Genomic DNA, 23,911 nt, shown 5'->3' on the forward strand with positions numbered 1-23,911 from the left:
GCATGGAGGAGAGGTAGACAGATGGGTAAAACTGAATAAAGGCAGCTCAGAAATTGTAAGAGCATAATTTAGAAGTGATGCACCTGCTATTGAATTTGAGACTCAATTAATGCAGAGCTCCACTGAATGCAAATCTGGACTATTCAATTCCATGTGCAAAGTAGGACATGCAAGGCTGACAGTTGTGCTGAATGTATTTAGATCTTATGCTAACCCAGCATTGTGAGAGTATTGTGGCGATAGCTCTCCTGTTAACCATGATGCATTTCCCATTTTGTGGCATTATGTACTAGCTAGCTATGTAGCTCAGTTTTTAGTCACGCTTAGCAGCAGCCCAGAACAAAATTTCTCTAGTCTAATCATTTTTGTGCATTTAGTGCCATTAGCAGGTCAAAAGTTTATTTTATTCAGTGAAATGTCTCAACAAATTTAACATTAATGGTTCCGCAATGAATTATCCTAATGACTGGAATGAATGATTCTCCCCCACTTTCTCTGAAGTTGGTTTTTGTATATTTTTTTAAGAGAAATGGCTTAACAACTATTGGATGGATTGTCATGAAATTTGGTACAGATATTCATATTCTCCTCAGGATGAATTGTAAAAACTTTCAGTCAACTTTCAATAACAACACAATCCTCAGCTCAGTTGTTGTTTTGGTTCTGACTTTGTATGTTTTTAAGTAGCATTGTGTATCTGTCCTGAAAATTGAATTGGCATATGACTATTTTATTCACTGGTTCATGTTCATTCTTCTTCATTTTCTGTTTCAGGAAAACCCCAAAGCATCGAGAGCTCAGAGCGAGTCCAGCTGTCAGGGACATACAACGTTAGGAAAGGGAAGCTTCAGCTACCAGTCAACCGCTGGACCAGACGGCAGGTCATCCTCTGCGGCACCTGCCTCATCGTCTCCTCTGTAAAGGAGAGCCAGACAGGGAAGATGCATATCCTGCCTCTCATTGGAGGAAAAGTACGTAAAAGTCACACCGCAACAGGGCACAACTGGCATCGCATAATTTTTTTTTTCTTCATCTTGGTCTTTTATGGAGATGTTATGTAATTTATGCTTCGGATCATAAACTCATAATGTCATATCACCAGGGAGTGACCTGACAAAGTCACTTGTATTACCCTCTGCAAATGTTTCCCTGCGCAGTGAATTTTGTCCTTGACAACATTTCACCTTCAATAACTGTTTGTGCTTTAGTTTTCCATCCTGTTTACAGCATTTCCTGCACGGATATTTTTGTCAGTTTCTGATCTGGACATTCAAGATATGCTATAATCTTGAGCGTAATGACCTTTATCTGCTTATTATTTTATGGATCTCTGTATCTATAAGGCCTGTGATTAAGCTCTAAGGGTTCTCCTGAAAAGCCCTTTCTACTCGTCTACCTGACACAAAAGACACTCCAAACACCACCACACCCACTTTTTAAATATTTCTCACACAACACATGACCTCTAGTCAACCATTCATCCCCACAGTGCCTCTGCATGTGCCTGTATGTGGTGGTGTTTGTGTATGTGTGCCATTATTCTATTCAGGCACCATAACCAGTCAGCCATTCATTCACAGAGTCCATGTGATTGAATATGTGTTACTGCGTGTCTAAAAAGCAATTTCACGTTTATTCTCACTCAAGTCACGCACATGTGTTCATTATATGATCATGCGTGCCTTATATAGTTTCATGTGTGCTTCTGGTTGACTGAATTTATTTACCCCACAGCCATTAAGCATGAACTTATTTCCTTCAGCAGAAGCCGTTTCAAATAGGAACTAATCTACTGAGACGTCCATGTGTCAGCTTTTCTTCTCCGCTTCCTTTCCCCCTTTTGGCTGACTCTAAAGGCATGAGGTTATCGTTTATATTCAGAGGCGGGTCAGAGATGTCAGTATTTCAAACTCTCATGTCACTCTTGTGTGTGTGTCATGCTGCAGGTGGAGGAGGTGAAGAAGCACAATCACTGTTTGGCCTTCAGCTCGGCAGGGCCTCAGAGTCAAACCTACTACGTCAGCTTTGACAGCTTCACGGAGCACCTGCGCTGGCACAGACACGCTGCCAAGGTACTGGGTGTGTGCATGCGCTTGAGTGATAGAGAAAGAAAAGGAGAACATGAGCATATGCTCCCCAGCGCTACTTATGGGTCAGCTGCATTGTATGTCAGAACATGCGTGACTGCAAGTTGAAGTGTGAAAATATAGCACTACACCCACTGCAGTCCCACTCCCCGGATGAGCTGAGTGGATTGAAAACTGCACATATTTCACTGCTGTCCACTCTCTAGTATATAATCCATGTGTCTCTGGGTGGACTCACACATCTCATGTCTCTCTCTATCTCCTTTCTCTCATTTGAACTCAAGTAGGCCATAGCCAGGAAACCTCTTTTCTAAATATTAACAGGGACATGCATGTCACCAGCACCCAGAGGGCCACTCAGAATAGGAGCCTGGATAGAAGCAGCACGTGCCCCAGTGACAACTGCTGAGCCTCTGGCTAACTCGAGCTCTGAAAGGATCAAGTTCACAGACTGTAGAATTTCTCCTTTAAGACGAGTGGGACGTTTATGCTGTCATTTCATTTAAGATCTCAGCTTCTGTGCTGCTGTAAATTTGACTAACAAATGATCACGGGTTAACTGCTCTGTGCACCTGCAGTTAACTAGATTACACGATGATGTAATGTACGATGTTAGGTCACTAACCTGTTGGACTTTCCCTCGACTTCTTCTGACTCTCTAATCCTAAGAAGATTGGTTGTTGAATGACATTTGCAGCAGGCTACACACACACACACACACACACACACAGTGAACCAGTAAAGTCTTGTGTGGAAGAGATAATCCTGTTAAACTCAATGTTTCTTTTTCTCTCTGTCACCTCTCCACTCTTCTCTCTTTCCCTCCCTCCTCAAACTAGATGGTGTCCCAGAGAATCAACTCGGTAGATCTGTCCTGCTGCAGCCTGGAGCAGCTTCCTCCCAACCTCTTCTACAGCCACGACCTCACCCACCTCAACCTCAAACACAACTTCCTGCCTGCAGACCAGCGGCTGCAGCAGCTGCAGAGGTACAGTGCCATCGTAAACCTACAGTAAACACACCTGAGGCTAAACTGTAAGAAGTGGAAGATGAACAAAGAAAGGAGGGATTTGAGGAGGCGTTACAGGTCAAGGACACAGTGCTGGATTGTTTGAATGGGCTGGTTTGGGCAAGATGAGACTTGAGAAGGTTTAGCAAAGCCCATGATTTGGCCACAATAGGAGATGAGCTGGGTTGTTGTACGAGTAGGGGAGAGACGAGGCACAGTGAGGCTTCACTGGACACAGCAGGTCATGGCTGGCTGGTTTGGACAGCATTAGCTTTTGCCTGCAATTTGCAAGCCATCAATCTGAGCAGGCTAGGACTGGGGCCATTGGCATACAGGAGCCAAAGAGGCTAGCCAGGGTTGTGCAGTACCAAGCCAGGCCAAACGAGCCCAGAGCCCAGAAGGGTAGATGCATCTGCAGGGAAGCTTTTAATGTCCCTGGCCTCCCTCACTCTCTCTCTGTGGGCACCATCTGCTGCATGCTTAACATGGACCCAGATTAAAGCCCACATCCAAGACGTATGTGTATGTGTGTTCGTGTGTGTGCACACGCATGAATCAGCATCCATGCATGCACATGCACGACTTTCAGAGCATCTCTTTCTGAAGATTACTACCAAAAGATTTTTTACCATTTAACTGAATAAATTGTGTGAATCTGATGCCTTAGAATGTGTTTGCATTATCCAGTGTTCGTGTGTGTGTGTGAGGGAGAGAGAGTTGCTTGCTTGTATGCAACAGAAAAGTGGCTTTAGGCTACAGATTTGGGGTCAGTGCATGCAGTGTCTTGATACAGTATGGCATTTTTTCTTGTTAAGATGGCTGCAAGCAGAGGAATGTGTGTGTATGTGTGTGGCTCTACATGTTTTTTTTCCTGCATGCTTGTGTGCCTTCCTGATAGAGAATTATGAATGAGTAGTAGGTCAGGATTTTATTATACTCGATCATCATAATTTTTTTTTTTTTAATCCTCTGGATAATGACTGGTGTTATAAAGAAGATGATGCGAGGGAAATAACTAGTTTTTAAAATATGAGCAAGTGATGCACAGCTCCCCTGCTGGTCATGCGAGATAACATCCATTTAGCTTTGCCAAACCCTAAGTAGGCTCATCCGCATTTGACCCAGCATGAGAGAAAAAGAGGTCAGTAATGAGAAAGAGATAAATAGTTAGCTGAAAATAGAGGAGTTTTGACATATAGAAACATGTAGCAGAGTTACTTGAGTTACCACTTTGCCCCTGAGAGAATGAAGTCAGAAAAGCTAGAGTCAAGAACAATAATACTCTGTGTGTAGCCTCTATGAAGGTGGGTGGTGTGTTTTGGTGTGGACAGTTGTGTGAGAGTCTGTTTTTGTTTCAGTATAAACACTGGCCTTCCCTGACATCTAACATGGAGTCATAGTGCTTTGTATTTTTCCAAGAGCAATGGAATGTGCAAACCTGCCACATGCCTCTCCCCTGTCTTCTCTCTCTGGCCAAATACTAACTGGTGGGTGAACTGCCAATCAGATATGCATAATCGGTTGTCTGGGATACTGGCTCTTTCCTCAGGCATGGGACTACCTTCCCATCATGCGTCTCACTCTGAGACAGAGGTCACCACTCACTGAGGGTAATGGCTGATGTTCCATGCATATGATTGAATCTTTGGCCTTTTTATTTACATATGTATGATGGTTCAGCGAGTTACGAAGGGCATAAGTCATGGAAATGAAGGGAGAGGGAAAGGGAGAGGGAGGTCAGCGTAGTGGCTGAAAGACAAAAATTGAGATGAAAGGGGGTATTTAAGGCCAAGTGAAAGGATTAAACTTGCATTAAGTGATTTTTTGGGGGGCCTCCTTGAGCAGCAGATGAAACTAAACCGATATTGATATCACCTTATGAAGCTGATATAGTGAAAGTGTCAGCAAGTAGTCACCTATTATACATTCAGCAGACAATTTACAACACAGAAGAATTACCAGTCATTTTGTGATGTGTTTCTGTCCACCTGACAAACGCAAGTCCAGTATTCACTCCTTTCAGCTCTGTGTTGGTCTGCAGCAACTTTTGAGAAAAATATTTTGGTCCAGCCGGGTTTAGCTAACTAGTTGCTAACTTTGTCTGTCTGCTCTTTGGTGCTTGGCAGGTAGCACACAGCTGGTTTATCAGAACTTCTTTGTTGAAAGAAAAAAAGTGGCTGTAGATCGAATTTGTGTGGAGGAAAACCAAAACAGAGCGCTAAAAGAAGCTAAAAGGCTTCACAAGGATATGCGGCAATTGCATATCTGGGGATAATTCTCTTTGTTAAAAATTATTAGTTGTAATTGTGATTATAGAAGGAAAGGAGTAAGGAGAAAAGAGGATAGCATGATAGGACAGAATGATAGTGCATGACACAGACAAGGAGAGAGTCTGAGGAGGGGTATGAGCATTACTCAGCAGATTGCAGAGGTTGATTTAATGGTGGAATGACATTTTCCCACACAACCCCACCTACTGCCTGCCTCAGCTGGAAATACTTGGCCAACCTAATCAATAGCCCTGACGTCTCGGTTGCCTTTTTCTCCATCACCATGATATACTGTGTGCGTGTGTGTGTAACCTGTGTGTGTGTGTGTACATGGGGAGGAAAGTCAGTGGTGCTAGTTTAAGCAGCTGCTCCAGCCTGCGGTACTAATATGGCGTGCTGCCAATCTCTGACTTGCCGTAGCTGCTCTATCTGTGCACTTGATAGGTGATAGCAGGTTACATGTGTGTATGTGTGAAGGTGTATAAATAAAGACAGAGTCCTTTCCCCCTTGCTCTGTCTTGTTCCCTTCACCCCCCCCCCCCCCCCCCCCCCCCGAGGGGATAACCCCTCTGAAGGTCACTGTTCTCCCATAGGACACTACGCCAAATATCACTGGTCATCAGTGTTTGAATGAACAACACAGGCGTCAGTGTCGTGTTTGTTTGCTCAACAATCATATGTGGAGGTTTAGTTCTAGTATTAAGGAAGGCTTTGTTTATGGGTGTGTTGAACCTGACTGTGTGTTTTTCACGTAAACAAATTCAGTGTAAGCTATACTTTGCTACATTACCCATGAATATATTCATTAATATATTTATGAACATCTTCTACTCTCTTGCAATATTCATGTTGACAAGATACAACTACATTTCCAATCACTCGCTCATATGCTCTTCTCTTCTCTTCTCCCAGCTCTCTCTGAGTTGTCATTAATTATTTTCTGTCTTGTTGCAGGTTTTCTCGTCTGCGGAGCCTCAACCTGTCCAACAACCATCTTGGTCAGTTTCCCCTGGCCATCTGTGACATCCCCACCCTGACGGAGGTCAACCTCAGCTGTAACTATCTGGCCTCTGTCCCCAGCTCTGTGGGAGCTATGACCAAGTAAGTAACTGCAGGAATGTGTTGATACAGAATTTGCTGATGTGAACTATGACAAGAAACCAACAGTATTTCTGTTGTAAGATCTAAGTTAAGTGCAGACATATTGTAGTTTCCATCCTAAATGCACTATAGCTGCTCTTCATTTGTTGATTACTGAATCACTGATTTCATTTTTGGTGTTCACCTTACCTCCCCCTGCTACTGGCAGACTTTGATGTTGGTGATTACCCAGCTCCTTCACGTTTGTGGCAGGGGTTTTTCTGCTGACATGAGACCAGTGCGTGCACTCATGCCATTTCAGGGCTGGGGAACCAGTGAATCTTTTCACCGCAGGTCAACTGCAGTTTTGCTGGTTTGAGTGTAAAAAGTTTACGCAGCCAAGTGTTACCTAGCAACAGGCACGTGGCATTATAACAACCACCATGGTGTACTTTGCTAGTTTCAGCATGTGAGCAAACAACAACACAACTTGCTCAGATCATCTGTGGTGCTTTCCAGTGGCATTTTGCCTGAGTCATGGCCTGTCCCTGGTCTGTTTATTTTCTGTTAGACACAAGAAAATAAAAGCTCTGGTCAGTTTTTTAATATTCTCTGTTGTCATTTTAAAAGTTTCTTCAGCTTGTTACATGGCTAATCTGTAATCCTTTTTTTCTTAGCTTTTCTTTGCAAGCCTCTTGCATTTCATTGCAGTCTCTATTGCCATTAAAACACTGATGTCTCTTTGATGAACCACTGGAGCTTCAATTTGGTTCTAGTGGCTGAGAAATGATATTAGATTTACTTGGAGAGAGTGTTATTCTTCCCTCCAAAAATTGCAGAATTCTTAGTTCTGGGCCAACATTTTCAAGAGGAACGGAAGAAAGCTGATTTTGCTGGCTGAATACCATTTTTTTCCCCCATGGGAACACTCAGAACATTTTAAGTTTTGGTTGAGCTCCAGTATCAGCCTACTTGCCTCTGGAAAAGCCCCATTACTCACTCTACAAAGGACTATCAGCAAAATGCAAAAATATTTAAAATTTTAATGAAATAAGGGCCTTAAACTTAATAATTCATGTGTTGTTATGTCTGTCCAATTTGCCGCTCTTACAACAATATATGATACTGCATTGTTCTGTAATTTGGATTTGTCAGTACTGACAGCTTGGATAGGAAATGCACTTCAAACTGAAACTTCATTTGAAAATAAATACATGGGTATGTGGGTTGAAACAAGGCTAGATGAAAAGTTAATCTGCTGGAATGATCTGGTATGCCTGTGAATTCCTGAAGTGACCAGTGGGGCATTTATGATACTACTGCCATCTGCTGGATGTTAAGTGTAGTGGTTTCAAATAATTTTTTTAACAAGTCCTAGTTGGTACAGAGTCATTGATCCTGAGCTACACTATCTGTGCAAATAAAGAAATATCTTTGCCTATCACCTTTTTTTGTCAATGAGGTCAATCGTCTAATCTCATGTTCCTCTCTCAGTTTGCAGACATTCCTGTTGGATGGCAACAGTCTAGATGAGCTGCCCAATGAGCTGGGTTCCCTCCAGAGACTGAGTTACTTAGGCCTTTCCTTCAATCAGTTCAACCACGTGCCCCAGGTGCTGGAGCGTTTGGCCTCCATGGAGAAGCTGTGCATGGCTGGCAACAACCTAGAAACACTCACCCTGCAGAATTTCAGACTGCTCCGAGTCAAACACATCGATTTAAGGTACAGCAGTAAACACAAATTATTGCAAATATTAAAAAAAAAAAAAAACATCTTGATCGTGAGATTGTAATAGGGATTTAATAAGTGATCTTTGACGACTTTGTCAAGAACAAACACCAGTTTAAATCCCCAGTCATGCATTTAACAAGCACTGCACTCAGTGACACGTGTTATCCCACTAATGATAGAAACAAAAACATAAAGAGGAAGCCAAAACACGATCAGACAGCCAGACAGCACGGAATCAAGAAATCATTTGCCTGTAGTGGCTCCAGCAGGTGTCTTCCCATTGTTCGGAAAAGTACAGAGCTGTAGTGACTTGCAGTATTTTCCAGTTAATACTTCACTTCTTCTGACTTTGCTTAAACAGGGTCAGTAAATACGTTTTCTAGCATTCTTCACTTGTTTGGGTAAAGATCAGTTGGTATCTCTGATAAGGTTGTGGTCTTATTTTGAAACTTGTTCCTTAAAAAAAACAGGACTTTCTTAACCATGGTGCTAAAGAAAGTGCTAAACAATTGCTGTTTTAAGCTTCTCAGCTGTGAGGATTTGCTGCTTTTCTCTGTTTCATGTCATTTTAAATCTTTGGGTTTTGTTCTGTTTTCCAGACAGAGAAGCTGTCTTGGAATTTGGGAAATCTTTAGAGTAAATTTCTAATAAGTTAACTGAAAAAAAGACAGATTAATCAAAAAATTACAATAATCAACTGCAAGTTTCAGCCTTAATCTAGTCAGTGAGCATTTTTTTGTTTTTAATAAGTAAGGAGGAAGAATACATTAAGTGTATAATATTAAATAAACAAGATGTTTTAAAACCAAAAAAAAATAAGCAGACAAAATACCATGAAATTGTGAAATGATCCAGTGATCCAAGATTCTAAAACCTACCTCAGTATAGTGAAATATAATTTCTTCCTGCTTCCTTACACAATAACAGCATTGATAAAGACATAAAGGCATATTATTTTCATTGCAATTCTGCAGTTTTTTTCCAAACTCTGTTTTCATTTCACAACTGGATTTTTCCTAGTTACAGATTGCTGTTGCTTTAATCGGAATCTCCTGAACCAAATCCTGGTATTTGTTTATGGAGCTGAATAATATATTTATGTATTTTATGTCTAATCAGTTTTTGCCATAAATGGTATTGTCAGAGCCACTGAAAGTTAAACAGAACTCAAGCAGCTGGACAGTATATCAGCCATCACCCGAGGCATGTTCCCTGCCTTATAAGAAAGGCCACAGCCTTTGCAGTTCATCCTGATCCAATTGGAGTTGAACCTTTGCCTCCTCCATGCTCCCTCTGTCAGGTTGAATAAAATCTCCAGTGTGGTGCCAGATGAACCTGACCTGCTGAGGCACGTGACCCAGCTGGATGTGAGGGATAACAGACTGACAGACCTGGACGCCTCGGTCTTCCCCAGACTGGAGGTTCTTCACTGCGAGAGGAACCGCATCGCCAGCCTCAAGGCCAAAGGTTGCTTGCTCAAAGGCATCTACGCCTCCAACAACGGTGGGTTTGGCACGCAGGACTCCGTGTTCTCTGCAAGGGCAATCATGTGTAGAGAAAAGACAGATCCCCTTCCCTCTCACATCATCAACATCTTACCTATTTCTAAACATAAATCACTCATATGAATCTCTCTTCTCTGAATCTGTAAGATATGTCTCACCTTGCAGATGTCACGCCTTTCTTTTCCCTTATAACTCTTTCACTCCATGCTCCTTTCTCTACATGCACCCATTTTCTTTTTTTGCTGCAGTCTCATTGTGTCTCTCTGTCATCCCTCCCTAACTTGTCAGGCTCCCCTCCGCTAAACTCTCCCCTCCATTTTCCATCTACCTGCTTTTGTAATAGACCACGTCTGTCCTTGCTGTAGGTTAATGTGTTTGGATTTCTCCCTACAGAGTTACGACAACTGGATGTCAGTCCTGTGCCATCCAATCTCAGTTACATGGATATCTCGAGGTGAGGAAGAAACCCAAAAGTACACAAATGCGTACAAAAAAAGGAATGCAGTACTAATGGGAAAAACCTATTTTGAAACTGCAGCTTATCTACAGTACATCCTACAAGGGAATAAGAGCAGTAGTTGTTTAGTGTAAATCAGAAAATTTGCTAAAAAAGAGCTTGTAACTGCATGACTTAAACACACAGTAAAAGGATCTGTGGAAGTGTAGTGCAGTGTGAACTGAAGAGGGCTGTCATTGTTTAACTGTATCCTCCCTGACCTTTGACATGAGCTTTGATTGTTAAGTGAGAGACAGGCTTCTGTGCTTAGCTTCATTAGGGTTTATAAAAAAGGAACGTGTGCTGTACTATAATTTTATTTTTGATTCCTTTTGCCACTTTGGCCCTGAGAGAATGTCACACTTCAGATAATCTGTTGAGAGGTGTGATTATTATTTGCTGTTTTTGTCTGAAACACAGCACATCTGAGACTTCAGTTACCTGATGACTGAAATGACTCTATAATATTACAAAAAATGAATTAAAAAAAAGCCAATTTACATCCACCTGAAGTTGCTGCCTTGTCTTTTCTAGAATAGGACTGTTGGGAATTCAAATACATGCAGTATACCATTATATTATATTCTTTGTTAGGTGTCTCACTTTACAAACCGCACATAATTTATCATCATCACACCTTCTCCTCCTGTAGGAACCATATGGAGTCCTTGCCAGACTGGCTGTGTGAAGCAAAGAAACTGGAAGTTCTGGACGTGAGCCACAACCTCATCACTGAGCTCCCGGCGCGGTGAGTCTCTTTCTCTCAGTGAAAGTGTCCGTAAAGCCTGTAAATGGAGTACAGCGCAGCATTATTCTCACTGTCCTTTGCCGGCCAGTCATCTATCCCCCATAGAGCCTCATAAATCACACAGATAGCCTGTAACCTCCACAGCCTTCCTCGATTCTCTTCCTCTTTATATAGCCTTTCAGAAGGTCGGCTCAGACGCAGCTCACTTCTTCCTTTTCTCTTTGTCTCTGTCTTTTCATATTTTTTTTCCCTCTTTCTCCATCTCTCTCATCCTCTGGTCCCCTCAGTGTCTGCAGATTTATTTTTTACCCAATAAGTGTCAGAATGATGAATTTCAGCTGCAGGCTCCACTAGAGGCGCTGCTATTTTCTGTTTTCACATCCTCATCCTCGCCCCCATCCTCCTGCTGCACTATCCTCGTTTCCACGACTGTCTCAGCCTACTTCCATTACAGTTCACACAAGCCAGTTGTGTGTATGCATAATGTGCCACCTGTTCACCCTCCATGTCATGTCATCTATCAGTCTATCTATTGATCTATCAATCTATCTATCAACCCATCATTCCATCCATCTATAACATACAACTGTAGGTTCAAAAGAGCATATATATTTATTTTTGATGCTCTAGTTCTGACCCAACCATCTGTAAATTCTTCATGCTGCAGGTTGTTATGCAGCAACAGTCTGAGGAAGCTGAGCTCAGGACATAACCAGTTGCAGAAGCTGCCTGAGAGAGTGGAGCGCCCTCTGCTGGAGGTTTTGGATGTACAGCACAATCAACTGGTGGAGCTCCCCTGCAACCTGTTCCTCAAATCTGACAGGTAGCATTAATCATCAGCTGGAAGTAATATGTGTTCTCATCAGATAATGCACCCGACACCTGAAAAGAAGATTAAGCGCAGGGCAAAATGCAGGCATGCAAAGATGAAGGACAGAAGTTATGGATAGAAGTTTTAATCAAGGGCAGGCAAGATACTCAAGGGCAAGGATGACAGCCAGGGAAATATAAAAACAACCAGCCACTTGAAGGATGAGAGAAGGGAGTGTTTTAATGGGTGTCACACAAGTAGGAACTCATGCAAAAGTTTGTAATTAAAGTGACTCACCTCCATTTTTCATGTCCCTGTCTGAAAGAAAACAAAAATGAGCCTGTAATTCAATTTCTGTGTTCAGCTTACGATGCGTAAATGCATCAGCCAACAAGCTGGAGCACCTGCCACCTTCCAGCCTATCAGAGGAGAGTCACAGCATCCTGCAGGAACTCTACCTCACCAATAACCGGTTGACTGACAAGTGTGTACCCATGCTGACAGGCCATTCACACCTACGAGTTCTGCACATGGCCTACAACCATCTACAGACCTTCCCAGCCAGGTAAAGAAGACAAAATGTACACTCCAGTCTGACCCTTACCTCCTCTTTCTATCCACTCGTTTAAGCGAAAGGTCACATGACTGAGGGAGTCATGTGAGCATCCACAGGCTGCTTCTACTATTTTACACACTTCAGCTTACCCTTTGTTTTGTCTTGTCCTTCAGTAAAATGGCCAAGTTGGAGGAGCTGGAGGAGGTGGACCTGAGCGGAAACATGCTGAAGACTGTGCCCACCACTATCATGAACTGTCGGCGAATGCACACACTCATCGCTCACTCCAACGCTATCGAGGTCTTTCCTGAGGTCATGCAGCTGATGGAGATGAAAGTAAGCCAGTAGCAGTAACACTCTGTGTGAGCCCCTAAGCGTGTACTGCATATGCATGTATGGGTGAGTACTGACATCTTGTCCTCTTTTGTCAAGTGTGTAGATCTGAGCTGTAATGAGCTGAGCGAGATCACTCTTCCAGAGAATCTGCCTCCCAAGCTTCAGGAGCTGGACCTGACTGGAAACCCTCGTCTCAACCTGGACCACAAGACCCTCGAGCAGCTCAAGTATGTCATCGTTTCTCTGCTTTGTGTTTTATACGGGTCTTCTATAGATCTGTTGGTGCCACTACAACTAAGATTTTGTGTAACTTCATCCTGTATTTTTTAAAATTTTCCATGTTTAATATTTTCTTATACATTCAGTGTATAGTCTGTGTCTTTCAGAAATAGTCTGGAATCCTCTCAGTGGTTTATGTGTCTTTCACCGTGATACTGTGTGTGTGATCTCTTTCATGTTTTGTTGTTTTCCAGCAATATTCGCTGCTTCCGTATTGATCCGCCTCCAACCTTCTCGTCGAACGAGGCATCTGGTGGGCCTGCTGTGTGGAGTCATGGTTACACAGAGGCCTCGGGCGTCAAGAACAAGTGAGTTCAGATCAGACAATGATGAAAAAAACAAGCCGCCATCACACTCGTCCAGCAAAGCCTCGCTAATCCAAGCCTCTTGAGAATGAGCACTGTTTAAGCCAGATGACTCAAATGAAGGGAATATTGAAGTGGTGCTTATTGAAAACATGAATCATGTATACTCACATGACAGAACAAATCTGCATGGGCTAAACTGCCAGTTCAACTCTTCAGTGTCGAGCAATTGTACATATTGATTCCACATTTCCATATACAAGGTCATTAGTGTGTGGAGTAGTATGTTCAATATGTGAACGGAGGAGTTATGTCTTTGAAGCCCTCATTGTTTCCTAACAGAGCACATGACTCAACCGAATGACGTCATGGTCCTCTTTTGTGTGTCGTTTTCTTGTCAGACTGTGCGTAGCGGCCCTTTCGGTAAACAGTTTCTGTGGGAGTCGTGAAGCACTGTACGGCGTGTTTGATGGGGACAGGAATGTGGAAGTACCCTACCTTTTGCAATGCACAATGAACGATGTGTTGGCTGAAGAACTACACAAGACCAAGAGCGAAGAGGACTACATGGCCAACACATTCCTCGTCATGCAAAGGTATGTGACAGGCTTTTTTTTTATTGTACATCTACTGTATGTGGCAGATTTCTACTTTATAAAACAAAACCTACAATCTGCACAATTAAACCCCTCCTCCCATATCCTTTTTCTTCTGCCCCTGCAGGAAACTTGGGACTGCAGGTCAGAAACTGGGTGGCTCGGCAGCTCTGTGTCACATTCGCCATGACCCCACTGACCCTGGTGGCTGCTTCACACTCACAGCTGCCAACGTGGGAAAGTGCCAGGCCATCCTGTGCCGCGATGGAAAGCCATTGTCGCTGTCCCTGCTTCACAATGTAGGGCTGGAGGAGGAATACCTTAGGATCCGACAGCACAGGGCTATCATCACAGAGGTAAAGATCCGTGAAGCAAACCATATCCCAGTGGAAATCAATGTGGAGTGTATTAATGCAAACACTATGTTGATGTTTACACTTTTTTCCACAGGACAACAAAGTGAATGGCGTGACTGACTCTACACGAATCATGGGCTACTCCTTCCTCTACCCATCCGTCATCCCTTGTCCCTACGTGCAGACAGTCACTCTCACCCCCCAGGATGAGTTCTTCATTCTGGGAAGCCGGGGCTTGTGGGATGCTGTGTCTCCAACCGAGGCTGTGGAGGCTGTTCGAAACGTCCCAGATGGCCTGGCAGCTGCTAAGAAGCTGTGCACGCTCGCGCAAGGATACGGTTGCACTGACAGCCTCAGCGCTGTTGTGGTCCAGCTCAGTGTGAGTGAGGACTGCTGCTCCTGCTGCTGTTCTGAGCCTCCCCAGCCTCCACCCAGCCCCGGCTTGGGCCCCTATCCCCCATCATCCTCTGCCATCAAGGAGCGGCCCTCAGATGGCTCCCTCCCTGTGCCCCCTTCTTCCTGCAGTGAAATCAGCAGTGAGATCAGTACCAGCGAGATGAGCAGTGAGGTGGGCTCCACAGCCTCCTCTGATGAGCCACCACAGAGCTCCTTGGTGCTGCTGCACGATCAGCCCCACCATCCTCACCTCCACCTGCACAATCAGGCCCACTCGCTGTCCTTACAGCACCAGCAGGCCCACACAACCACCCAACCCTGTCAGTACCTGTTCCCAGGATCAGAGCTGCCCTCTGCCCGCAGCTGCTGCGCCCTCCATCCTGCCTGCTTAACAGGTTCCTTCCAGAGGCAGCTGTCTAGTGCCACTTTCTCCAGCGCCCTGTCCGACAACGGCCTGGACAGCGAGGATGAGGAGCCCATTGCTGGTGTCTTCTCTAATGGGAGCCGTGTTGAAGTAGAGGCAGATGTCCACTGCCTCAAAGCAGAGTCCTCCTCCTCCTCTTCATCACCCCAAACATCATTACCCTCATCTGCCAGTCAGGAGCGCACCCTGCTGACACTCCCCCCACCTCCTCCACCACCATGCACCCCAGAGCCCCTAGAGGAAGGTGTCGACATGAGCCTCGGTGAGGCTGAGAACGGGCTGGAGAGGGACGAGTCGTGGCAGGGGGTCGGAGCAGGAGGTGCGGATGGAGGAAAGTCAGCTGGCAAGAGGAGGATTAATGGGTCAGTGGCACGCCAGGAAAAGAGTCACAACCTTATTGAGGTGGCTGCTGACGCCCCCTCTAAAAAATCCGGGGGATACTTCACAGCTCCAGCCCAGCCAGACCCAGATGACCAGTTCATCATCCCCCCTGAGCTGGAGGAGGAGGTGAAGGAAATCATGAAGCAGCATCAGCAGAAACAGCAAAAGCCGCCAGGGACTGATCAGCCCACAGACTACTACGACACCCCTCTCTGAACAGCAACATCGCCAACTACAGCCTCATCTCCCTCCCAGTGGCAGCATGCACAGAACCTTACATTGACCTAACCGCTCTGATTTTCCCCAAATACAGTCAAAAAAAAAAGAGTTGAGGCTGTAAAATGCACATGAAAGCCTTCCAGCTCTACACAGCCTCATTCCTTGGAGAACCATGCACTGTAACTCCTCCACCTGTTTTTACCACCAAGCAACTCATAGAATAAAACAAGCAAATGAGCCCTTTAATGATACTCAACCCTCTTGAAAAGTCTGTGGACACAACTTCTGGTGTCCATGGTCGTGCCCTTCTCACAGACTGTGGAACGTTGTTTTTTTACATTAGACAACCAGCTGAGTATGTAATCAACACTAGTCTCTTTACAATAGCATTAGCTCGCCACCACACTTGTTAATATTGGTAACAATTCCATGGTTTGTTTGTTTGTTTTGTAAGAACTTACCATATCTTTTAATGTGAAAGCAGAGAAGTTGCTGAAAGAACTTTTTAAAAACAGAGACACATAATCTTTTTATTATCAGTGAACTATGTTGAATGGTACACTAGTAATACCACACTTAACTGTTGTAGATAGGGCAATTAAAATACTGTATTTCATCAGTAAATCATGGCTCTTGGCCTGTAAAATGGCATAGAAATTTTTTGTAGAAATTTGAAATACTAACTCCTAGGAGTTGCATACTCTTTATGGTGACTCAGTCACTTTTACTAATCTTCTCTGAGAGAAATGGTGATTTTTTTTTTCCAATTATTGTAAATAAGAGAAATGTTGTATACTGATGCTTTTAAAGGAACTGTGTACCTGTATGTCGGTGAAAGTTTTAATGGTGGGGAGGATGTGTGGTTCACCAAGAGTTTGCTGTTATGGAGGTATCCCCCCCTTTTTTCTTACAATGTAGACCCACAGATATGTCACACACACATACACACACCCACACAAATTTGTATGTGCAATTGCAGGTCTGAAAGCCCAACATTCCATGCAATATAACATCACTGTATCTAATGAACACTAATAGACAGATCTTTGCATGCACGCACACACACAGATAAACACACACACGCATACATACATGGACTCCCACAGGTAATATTAGTCCCACCTCACCTCCCTCCTACAGTAACTGTTATCACCGGCATGACTGTGTCAAGTTCAGTAATACAAACAAATATATCCACATGGAAAAGAGACAACACAAATGTTCCTGTCTTTGGTATAATAAATTTTAAATTTGTGAATATAAGTCATCCTGTCTGGGACTTGTTTTTAATAATTAGTTAAGATGTGTTGTTAACACATTCATTTAAAACTTAGTTTTAAAATAATTTATTTAACACAATAATATTCTGACATTGTTGTAGTGTTTATACATTGATTGACCAGAGGGGGGCAATCTCATATAATGGCTTACCTTTTAGCACTAGAGTTAACTCTACAAATTTAACAAAGCCTGCTGTACAAAATTTTAAGCATAAACATTCAGCTGAAAAATATTGATTTATTTTACTTAAAGTCTTCTTCTGTGTTGCTGTTTTCTTCTGCTCACAAAGTTATCATTTTAAAGTTCAGGGTCTCCCTCTACAGTTTGTCTGTGACACTCATGTTTGCCATAGTAACACTGTTGTCATTACTGCGTTTCTTATACCTCTTCTTCACACAGATGACACTGACTACCGTAATCACCAGCATGACTCCCAGTACAGACAGAGAAGAAGCGAGTGCAAGGGTGGTTTTATCCATGACGGAGCCCCTGTACTGACAGTTGTTGCCGTAGTACCACCAGTCATCACCCACCACACACCTGGAGAGCGGGGGGAAAAAATAACGAGGACGAGAGAAAATCAGACTTGCAGGTATTCCCAGCACTCATACAGAGCAAGTATAGAAGGAGATTGATGGAAGGTAAATATAAGAAGAACTTATCCTTGTAGGACAAGATGAGAGGGAATATGACTGAATATGGAAATGATTTTCTAGCTGTTATAAGGATTCATCAGGATGAAGTGTGGATCTGAGATATCAGCATCAAATATTTGAAATACCCACTGGGAAAACTACCTTTTTTCAAATATTTTATACCAGAAGGAATAGAAGATAGAGTAAGAGTAAGATGGATAATATGAAGCTAGAACCAGGAGGTTTGAACTATTCCATTAATAATAATGAAAATTTGTATTGCTCAATTTTTACTTTAAAAAAAAAGGGAAGAGAGAGGACCCTTTGAGGCCTGCAGATTGTTCCATTAGCTGTTTAGCAGTCAAAAAGCGCTGCTCACCTGCACTCAGCTTTCCCTTCATCCACCACACAGACTCCATCATTCAGACACTGCACACTGAAGCAGATGTCAGATGAGGGTGAAGAGGTGACAGGCTTTACTGTTGTGGAAGGCAGAGGCTGATTCACTGTTAGATGAGACACATCTGAAGAGGGACAGAGCGGTTAATTGCATCCAAGTAGAGGAGCACTGATGAACATGAAATGAACAGGCAGTGACTGGATCGCATGACTGACTAGTGTTTTTCTGACAAGTGGGTATATGAATTATGGATGTAATAATGCATCGCTGATACACAAGTGTTATTTGCAGGAGTGGGAGACATGCATATGAAGAATACTAATGGAAAATTAATTGATATAATATATGATAAGACATGATGTGGTAAAACCACATTATTACATTATATATATTAGGTTTATTATTATGCCATAAGTGTTTAGCTTCTTCCCTTATATCTTTCATATGTTTGGACACAGTGACAGGCTTCATATGTTCTGATCATTTCACTTTCCAAGTTTGTGGTGCTTTTACCCTCCATTGTGAGGAGAAAAATGGCGTCTCCTCCCTTGATAAAATCCCTGCTCTTGGCTCTGAGGTGAGTGAGATACACCGCAGTTCCGGCGCCTGGCCCTCGGAAATACTTGGACCCATCTGCGTCTGTGACTTCAAATCCCACCTTGCGAGGGTCATCCCAGAAAAAATTGTCAGAGTCTGTATAAAAAGATGTTGAAAATGAGATGAAATACAGTATTACAGTAAAAAATGTATTTTGATGATTTGTTTTTACTTAAAGAAAAATTAAATTGAATCTTTTTGACACTGAAAGTAGCTGCACCTGTTGCTTTCATGTTGGGGTCAGTGGTTACACTGCGCTGGTTAGACATGCGCTTTTGGATGTGTGGGTGCTGGTCCATCAGCATCATGGTTATCTGCTTCCAGGGGCAGGGCCATTTCTGCTCGGGGTCCCCCTCACGGGCCACCAGATGAGCATAGGCTGACAATTCTCCAGGATAGCCTTCCTTTCCACTGGGGTACAGCTCCATTTGGAAAGTGTAACCCTCTTTGGAGGTGAATGGGGGGCTGAAGATAGCTGTGTTTGTTGGGGTGTTTTCCATAACATGACTGAAGTTCTTCACACGCCATATAAACTCTGGGCAGGTGGTCTCGGAAAGGTTGATGTCATCCAGTGACAGTCCTCCTGTCGAGGGCCCAGAGCCCTCCTTGGTCCCTTGAAAGACTACGCGGAATTTTGTTTTGACGTCTAGACTCACGTGGTGCAGCTGCCACAGCTCCTGAGGGGACCCTGTTATAGCACATGAGGGAATAACAGAATTTAATGAACACTCTACCATCGACATTCTAACAGCGGATTTTTAGCAGTAATAAGATTACTAATGATCACCATCTATGGTCTTTATAAACCGCAGTTTTCCATTGGGGTTAGCTTCGTCATACTCTCGGACATAGATCTTCAGTGTGTCGCTGGGGCCGGCGCTGTTGTAGTAGAAGAACTGCAGACATTGGTAACCTCTTGTGGGGTAAAGGAGCCTACTTTCAAGCAGAGCTGTATCCCCAGTGTTGGCTGTGCCAGTGCTGAAGTGCATGAAATATCCAGAACCTAAAGATCAATATGTCGATTCATTAAACATGTCAAAACCTAAGCATTATTTTTACTTTGCACAGTTCACAATGGAAGATTTTACAGGCCAGTCTATCATTTTTGCAGTGATTAAAAAAATAGGTTCACATTTTTTCAAGTCTATCGTAAAACAGTCCTAACATGCCTCAAAGTATATAGAAACAGCTTTTCATCCATCTAAGTCAGACAAATCAAGTGGGTATCTTCCAAAATGTGGTATTTTATTGTGAAATTCCCTCTTTGTGTTCTGCTGGGCAGTGTTTTCCTGCTGAGCTATGGTGGTGGGATAATAAGAGTATATTCAACAAAATATACTAGACAGACCATGACTTTTGAATATAACCAGCTTGATTTGGCTAACTAACACAGACTGCTGAAGCCTCGTTCCATTGCACTTTGGGACTGTGGATTTAGTCCCCACTCACGTACAGTTTTTTTGCATTGGAAAGGGATTATTTTCATTCAATGTATGAGGTGAAAGGAATGATTTCAGCGATGTGAGTGAAAAGTTTTCCACGTATGTACAGGCATGTGAGTGTTGTTTTAAGGTGGAATTGAATAAGATGTGAACTTATCCTTGAATGCAGAGACATGTATCTGCATCACATGTCATGCATATCCCTCCAAGGTAATTCTCACCAGTGCATTTGCCCATGTTGGAATAGTCAATGTCAGGTCCACCAGGAGCATTGGCAACCCTGACCCAGTCTGCTATGTCCCCTTGTCCCTGGACCATTCCACAGATGTTCTCACGTTCAAAGTCACATGAGTCCAGGAAGGTGGATCCCTGGGCTAGAGAACATTTCATTATCACACATAGACAGGTGAAAGACTTTGAACTGCTATAAACCAGTCAGTTACACAGTAAGGGGACTTTTTTGCTTAGTCATATATTTCCATGTGGTAAACATTTGTGAGTTAAGCCATCTTATTGACAGCTAACATCGACACTATTGATCAGAATTTTTTTTTAAATGGAATTAACAGTGGTAGTTCAAGCTGATACCACACTTCGATTAAAGACAATACAACACAGCTCAGGTGGTAGCTGTCACTCACTGCAGTTATAGAGCCGGTGCAGCTTGAGCAGGTCACTGTCACTGAACTCCATACGCTGGCCTATGACATCACTGAAAGCAGGGATCTTGGTGACGATGGTGGGCTCAGTGCCGTTGCGAAAGGCGTTTTTACTGTAGTGCATCATGGAGCCGTAGTCATACGGTACGCCCAGTGAGCTGGAGGTGGTGTCATTGTAGGTGTTAAAGTTGTGTTCTCTACCTTGAAGATCAATCATAAATAAAGGTGTCAGTGCAGATTAATTCATTGTCACTGTGTCTTATTCCATCCTCCAAATGTAGGGGTGGATTTCAAAACATTTTATTAGGATCTCTCATAAAAGTTGCTTATCAATAGCTGACGTGTTTAAAGCCTTAACAAAAAATTGCTGACAAATCAAAGTACTCTGTATTTTAATGGCAGACTATAGTGGATTTGATTGATTAACAATCTGATGATCAGAGGTCAATGCAACTAAGATACATAGTGTGATATTTCCTGATGTGATGATAACGACTTTTGCTTATCTTTTTAAAATTATGCAGCCAGGAAAACAACACATGCACATGCTTATCACACAAGCAATAAATCAAATGCTGTATGAAATGCTCTCCTTGAAGTTTCTACATGAGAAACCTCTTGATGATTTTTCTGTTTCATTAGAATGTAAATTTTATGTTTGTATAAATGTAATGTATGAAACTTGCTCTACTCTCCTCAGTCTGACAAAATTATAATCATACACAGACAAACAGAAATCAAGAATGGTATATGGGAGCACGATTGGGCAGAGTTCAAACTGATTGTGATTTAGTTGTGAGGAGTATCAGTACCCTCTGAGATGCGGTCCCACATGATTTTGACATAATCATCACGGTCTGCCCTGGACTGCTCATGCCAGAAACCCAGAGCATGAAGGAACTCATGTTCAATGGTGGCGATGCGGTCACAGTTTGTCCCTATGGACAATCTCTGCTTCCCAACTCGACGGTTTCCCACAGAGGAGAAACAGCTTTTGGAGAAAGGAAAAAATTACTTTATGAACATCACAAAATCTGTAATGTCTTATCTGAAGGACTTTTGTTGTAATGATAAAATAGAGAACATATAATGTATTAATCCAGGTAAACACACCATAAACAAATAAAAGTTCTTTGTGTCTTACCCGCCCCCTTTAAAAATGGAAATGTAGTTTTCTTCTCCACTCCAAGGCTTGAAGTCAATGCAGGTCTTGAGCCGGTACTGCTCAAAAGCTTTCAGAATCACACCTTTTGCATTGATCTCTGCAGTAAAAAAAAAATGTATTACAAATTCCCACTTAAGGTTAAATGTAATCATGTGTAAATTCATAAAAGGACTCTGCTAAATTACTTAAGCCTGTCAAAGTTCAAGATTACATCTCTCATAAGGCTGTCATGTCTCACTCGCTGCCTCAGTCGTAAATGTGCAAACATCAAACGTACAGTACATGTACGGACATGCTCTGAAGCGGCTCAAGACAATAGCAACTCTGAGATTGTTTTTGAGGTGTTGCTAGATTGATAAAACAATGTTTTGCTGGCATCGATTTTTGCTCCTTCATTGTTTGGGGTCCTACAGGCCCCACTGTTTTATGTGTATAGAAAAAATAATAATAGCAAAATAACCCGTCTGTCATTTTAAATATTGCTTTTCTTTTCTCCTGACATCATTAGAGCTCAATGTGTAGAAAATCACGCAAGTGGAAAAAACGAACTTTAATATGTGACGTTATATGGAAATGAAGCACTGCTTTAACACCAAAAAAGGAAATATTTTATATTTTATATCTCATAGACTATGCAATAACGAATATTTTTAGATTTAGATTGTCTGAGCTATTGAAGAGGGCCTGAGGTTTTAAGGACCCCAGACAAAACAATTGCTTTCATTAAATTATTAAAACAATAATAATAGTAATTATGAGTGAAAGAAGGAAATCCTTTGTGTGAAAATTCAGTTTTGTTTGTTTACAACTTTAAGGAGGTAAATGTAGCTCTGCACTTCTTACAGAAGGATTGCAGTCTCGTATCACAGAATCACTGTATGTGAAAATATTGTAGAAATCAATGCACATTCCTCTAAAACTACACTGTACATACAGAAATATTCCTTAAACAGCATTTAGGAGCTTGCTTTTTTTGTTCCAGCAGGGACTCTTACCTAAGTCGTCTTCCATGTAGTAAGGGATCATTTTTGGCCACCTGTACTCATCCCCTATTATGGAATTTCGAGTTTGCCTCTGTAGCGGTCAGTATAAGCAGTCACAGAGTTAGGAACCACTTAATGAATCAAGGTTAAACTGTCTTTACAAAATTCAGTTGTGCAGTGGAAAATGAAGAACAGCTTAATTAACGTACCTCATCAAGCACAATGTCCCCCTCTACAAGATTCAGCCCTGCCTCTGTGAAGACCATGCACAAAGAAAGCTGCTTTACAGTGGTTACTGAATAATAATCTGGAGACATGAGGGATTGAAGTATCTTTTGTTCCTCCTGTTTGCATACCTTCATTGATGTCAAAAATGTCAAGGTCCCGTCCACCGTCCACATCATAGTCTGTGAAAGCAGAAGTGGTAGAAAAGTTGACAATAATAAAGTTGAAGAAACTTAAACTTTTTTTGAGTTTGTTGCAAAACATCACTTACCTAATACTTTTGCTGCAGGCTAAACAAAAGAGAATTGAAATAGAAATGTTATTGATTTGCAAGAATATTAAAATCAAGTTTCTAGTTATCACACGACAGTAACTTAACAGACTAAACCAATTTCTCACCAAACAAAGGGTAGTGCCACAAAGGAGGCAAGCAATGTGAAGAACAAGTACACCTGTAGGTTTTCCTCCTGCCATGTCCTAAAATGTCCCTTTGTGTGGGACAGTAAGTGACAGACACTTAGAAAGAATGGCTAAATGTCAGTCACAGAAATTAAAGAGAAGTTCCTTGCAGGGAATCGAATAACACCCATGTGATCACAGGTCGATAATTGACAGAGCTGTAAAGGGTCTTAGTTGCACAACACCTTCAATCTACTCCACTATCTCCTAACAAATCTTTACACATTTACAGATTAGGTGCAGTGAAACAGTGAACCGAGGGGGGGCAGCGTAACAGTCATGCAGCTTAATGGCCTGCTAGAATAAGACAAATGCATTTAGAGGTAGTGATGTCCTGCAACAACCAGTTCTACTACCTCCAAAGTTTAACGTAAAGGTTTGGGGTTTTTTTATCAACCATTTTCTACTATGGAACTGGTTTGTACTTCAATGACAAGAGCTGGCTGCAGCTTCTCCACATGAGGGAGCTGTCACCTATAG

The 23,911-nt window shown here is 42.6% G+C and overlaps 2 protein-coding genes across 2 annotated transcripts in view; one reads left to right on the plus strand and one right to left on the minus strand.

The window, feature by feature from the left end:
• phlpp1 (PH domain and leucine rich repeat protein phosphatase 1) overlaps positions 1-16,846 on the plus strand; it is a 41,905-nt gene extending 25,059 nt beyond the window's left edge. Inside the window, exons 2-17 of the mRNA XM_041055455.1 lie at positions 775-971; positions 1,947-2,072; positions 2,927-3,075; positions 6,321-6,467; positions 7,941-8,168; positions 9,478-9,680; positions 10,076-10,136; positions 10,831-10,926; positions 11,594-11,749; positions 12,102-12,302; positions 12,467-12,629; positions 12,726-12,856; positions 13,103-13,216; positions 13,615-13,809; positions 13,937-14,165; positions 14,260-16,846. Coding sequence (XP_040911389.1) covers positions 775-971; positions 1,947-2,072; positions 2,927-3,075; positions 6,321-6,467; positions 7,941-8,168; positions 9,478-9,680; positions 10,076-10,136; positions 10,831-10,926; positions 11,594-11,749; positions 12,102-12,302; positions 12,467-12,629; positions 12,726-12,856; positions 13,103-13,216; positions 13,615-13,809; positions 13,937-14,165; positions 14,260-15,582 — 3,719 coding nt within the window. The 3' untranslated portion in view covers positions 15,583-16,846. The remainder of the gene's footprint in view (positions 1-774; positions 972-1,946; positions 2,073-2,926; positions 3,076-6,320; positions 6,468-7,940; positions 8,169-9,477; positions 9,681-10,075; positions 10,137-10,830; positions 10,927-11,593; positions 11,750-12,101; positions 12,303-12,466; positions 12,630-12,725; positions 12,857-13,102; positions 13,217-13,614; positions 13,810-13,936; positions 14,166-14,259) is intronic.
• Positions 16,847-17,183: 337 nt separating this feature from the next.
• Positions 17,184-23,446, minus strand: mep1bb (meprin A subunit beta b). The gene is made up of 14 exons (XM_041055459.1): positions 23,372-23,446; positions 23,244-23,262; positions 23,104-23,154; positions 22,957-23,000; positions 22,760-22,838; positions 21,744-21,861; positions 21,412-21,590; positions 20,582-20,800; positions 20,162-20,314; positions 19,286-19,501; positions 18,719-19,186; positions 18,415-18,594; positions 17,881-18,025; positions 17,184-17,406 (listed from the first exon to the last, which is right to left on the minus strand). Exons 1-14 carry the CDS (start codon positions 23,444-23,446, stop codon positions 17,184-17,186), a joined length of 2,169 nt encoding a protein of 722 aa, XP_040911393.1.
• Between the last annotated feature and the right edge of the window lie 465 nt (positions 23,447-23,911).

The sequence above is a fragment of the Toxotes jaculatrix genome, chromosome 14, assembly GCF_017976425.1.
Source record: "Toxotes jaculatrix isolate fToxJac2 chromosome 14, fToxJac2.pri, whole genome shotgun sequence".
In the NCBI taxonomy this organism is placed as follows: domain Eukaryota; kingdom Metazoa; phylum Chordata; class Actinopteri; family Toxotidae; genus Toxotes; species Toxotes jaculatrix.

Excerpts from the sequence above, each read along its gene's own strand:
- mep1bb (XM_041055459.1), bottom strand. The coding sequence starts at position 23,446 with ATGGCAGGAGGAAAACCTACAGGTGTACTTGTTCTTCACATTGCTTGC. Across the intron at positions 19,502-20,161 it reads CAACATGGGCAAATGCACTG|GTTCTGGATATTTCATGCAC; the intron begins GTGAGAATTACC and ends ATTGATCTTTAG. Across the intron at positions 17,407-17,880 it reads GAAGGGAAAGCTGAGTGCAG|GTGTGTGGTGGGTGATGACT; the intron begins GTGAGCAGCGCT and ends CCCGCTCTCCAG.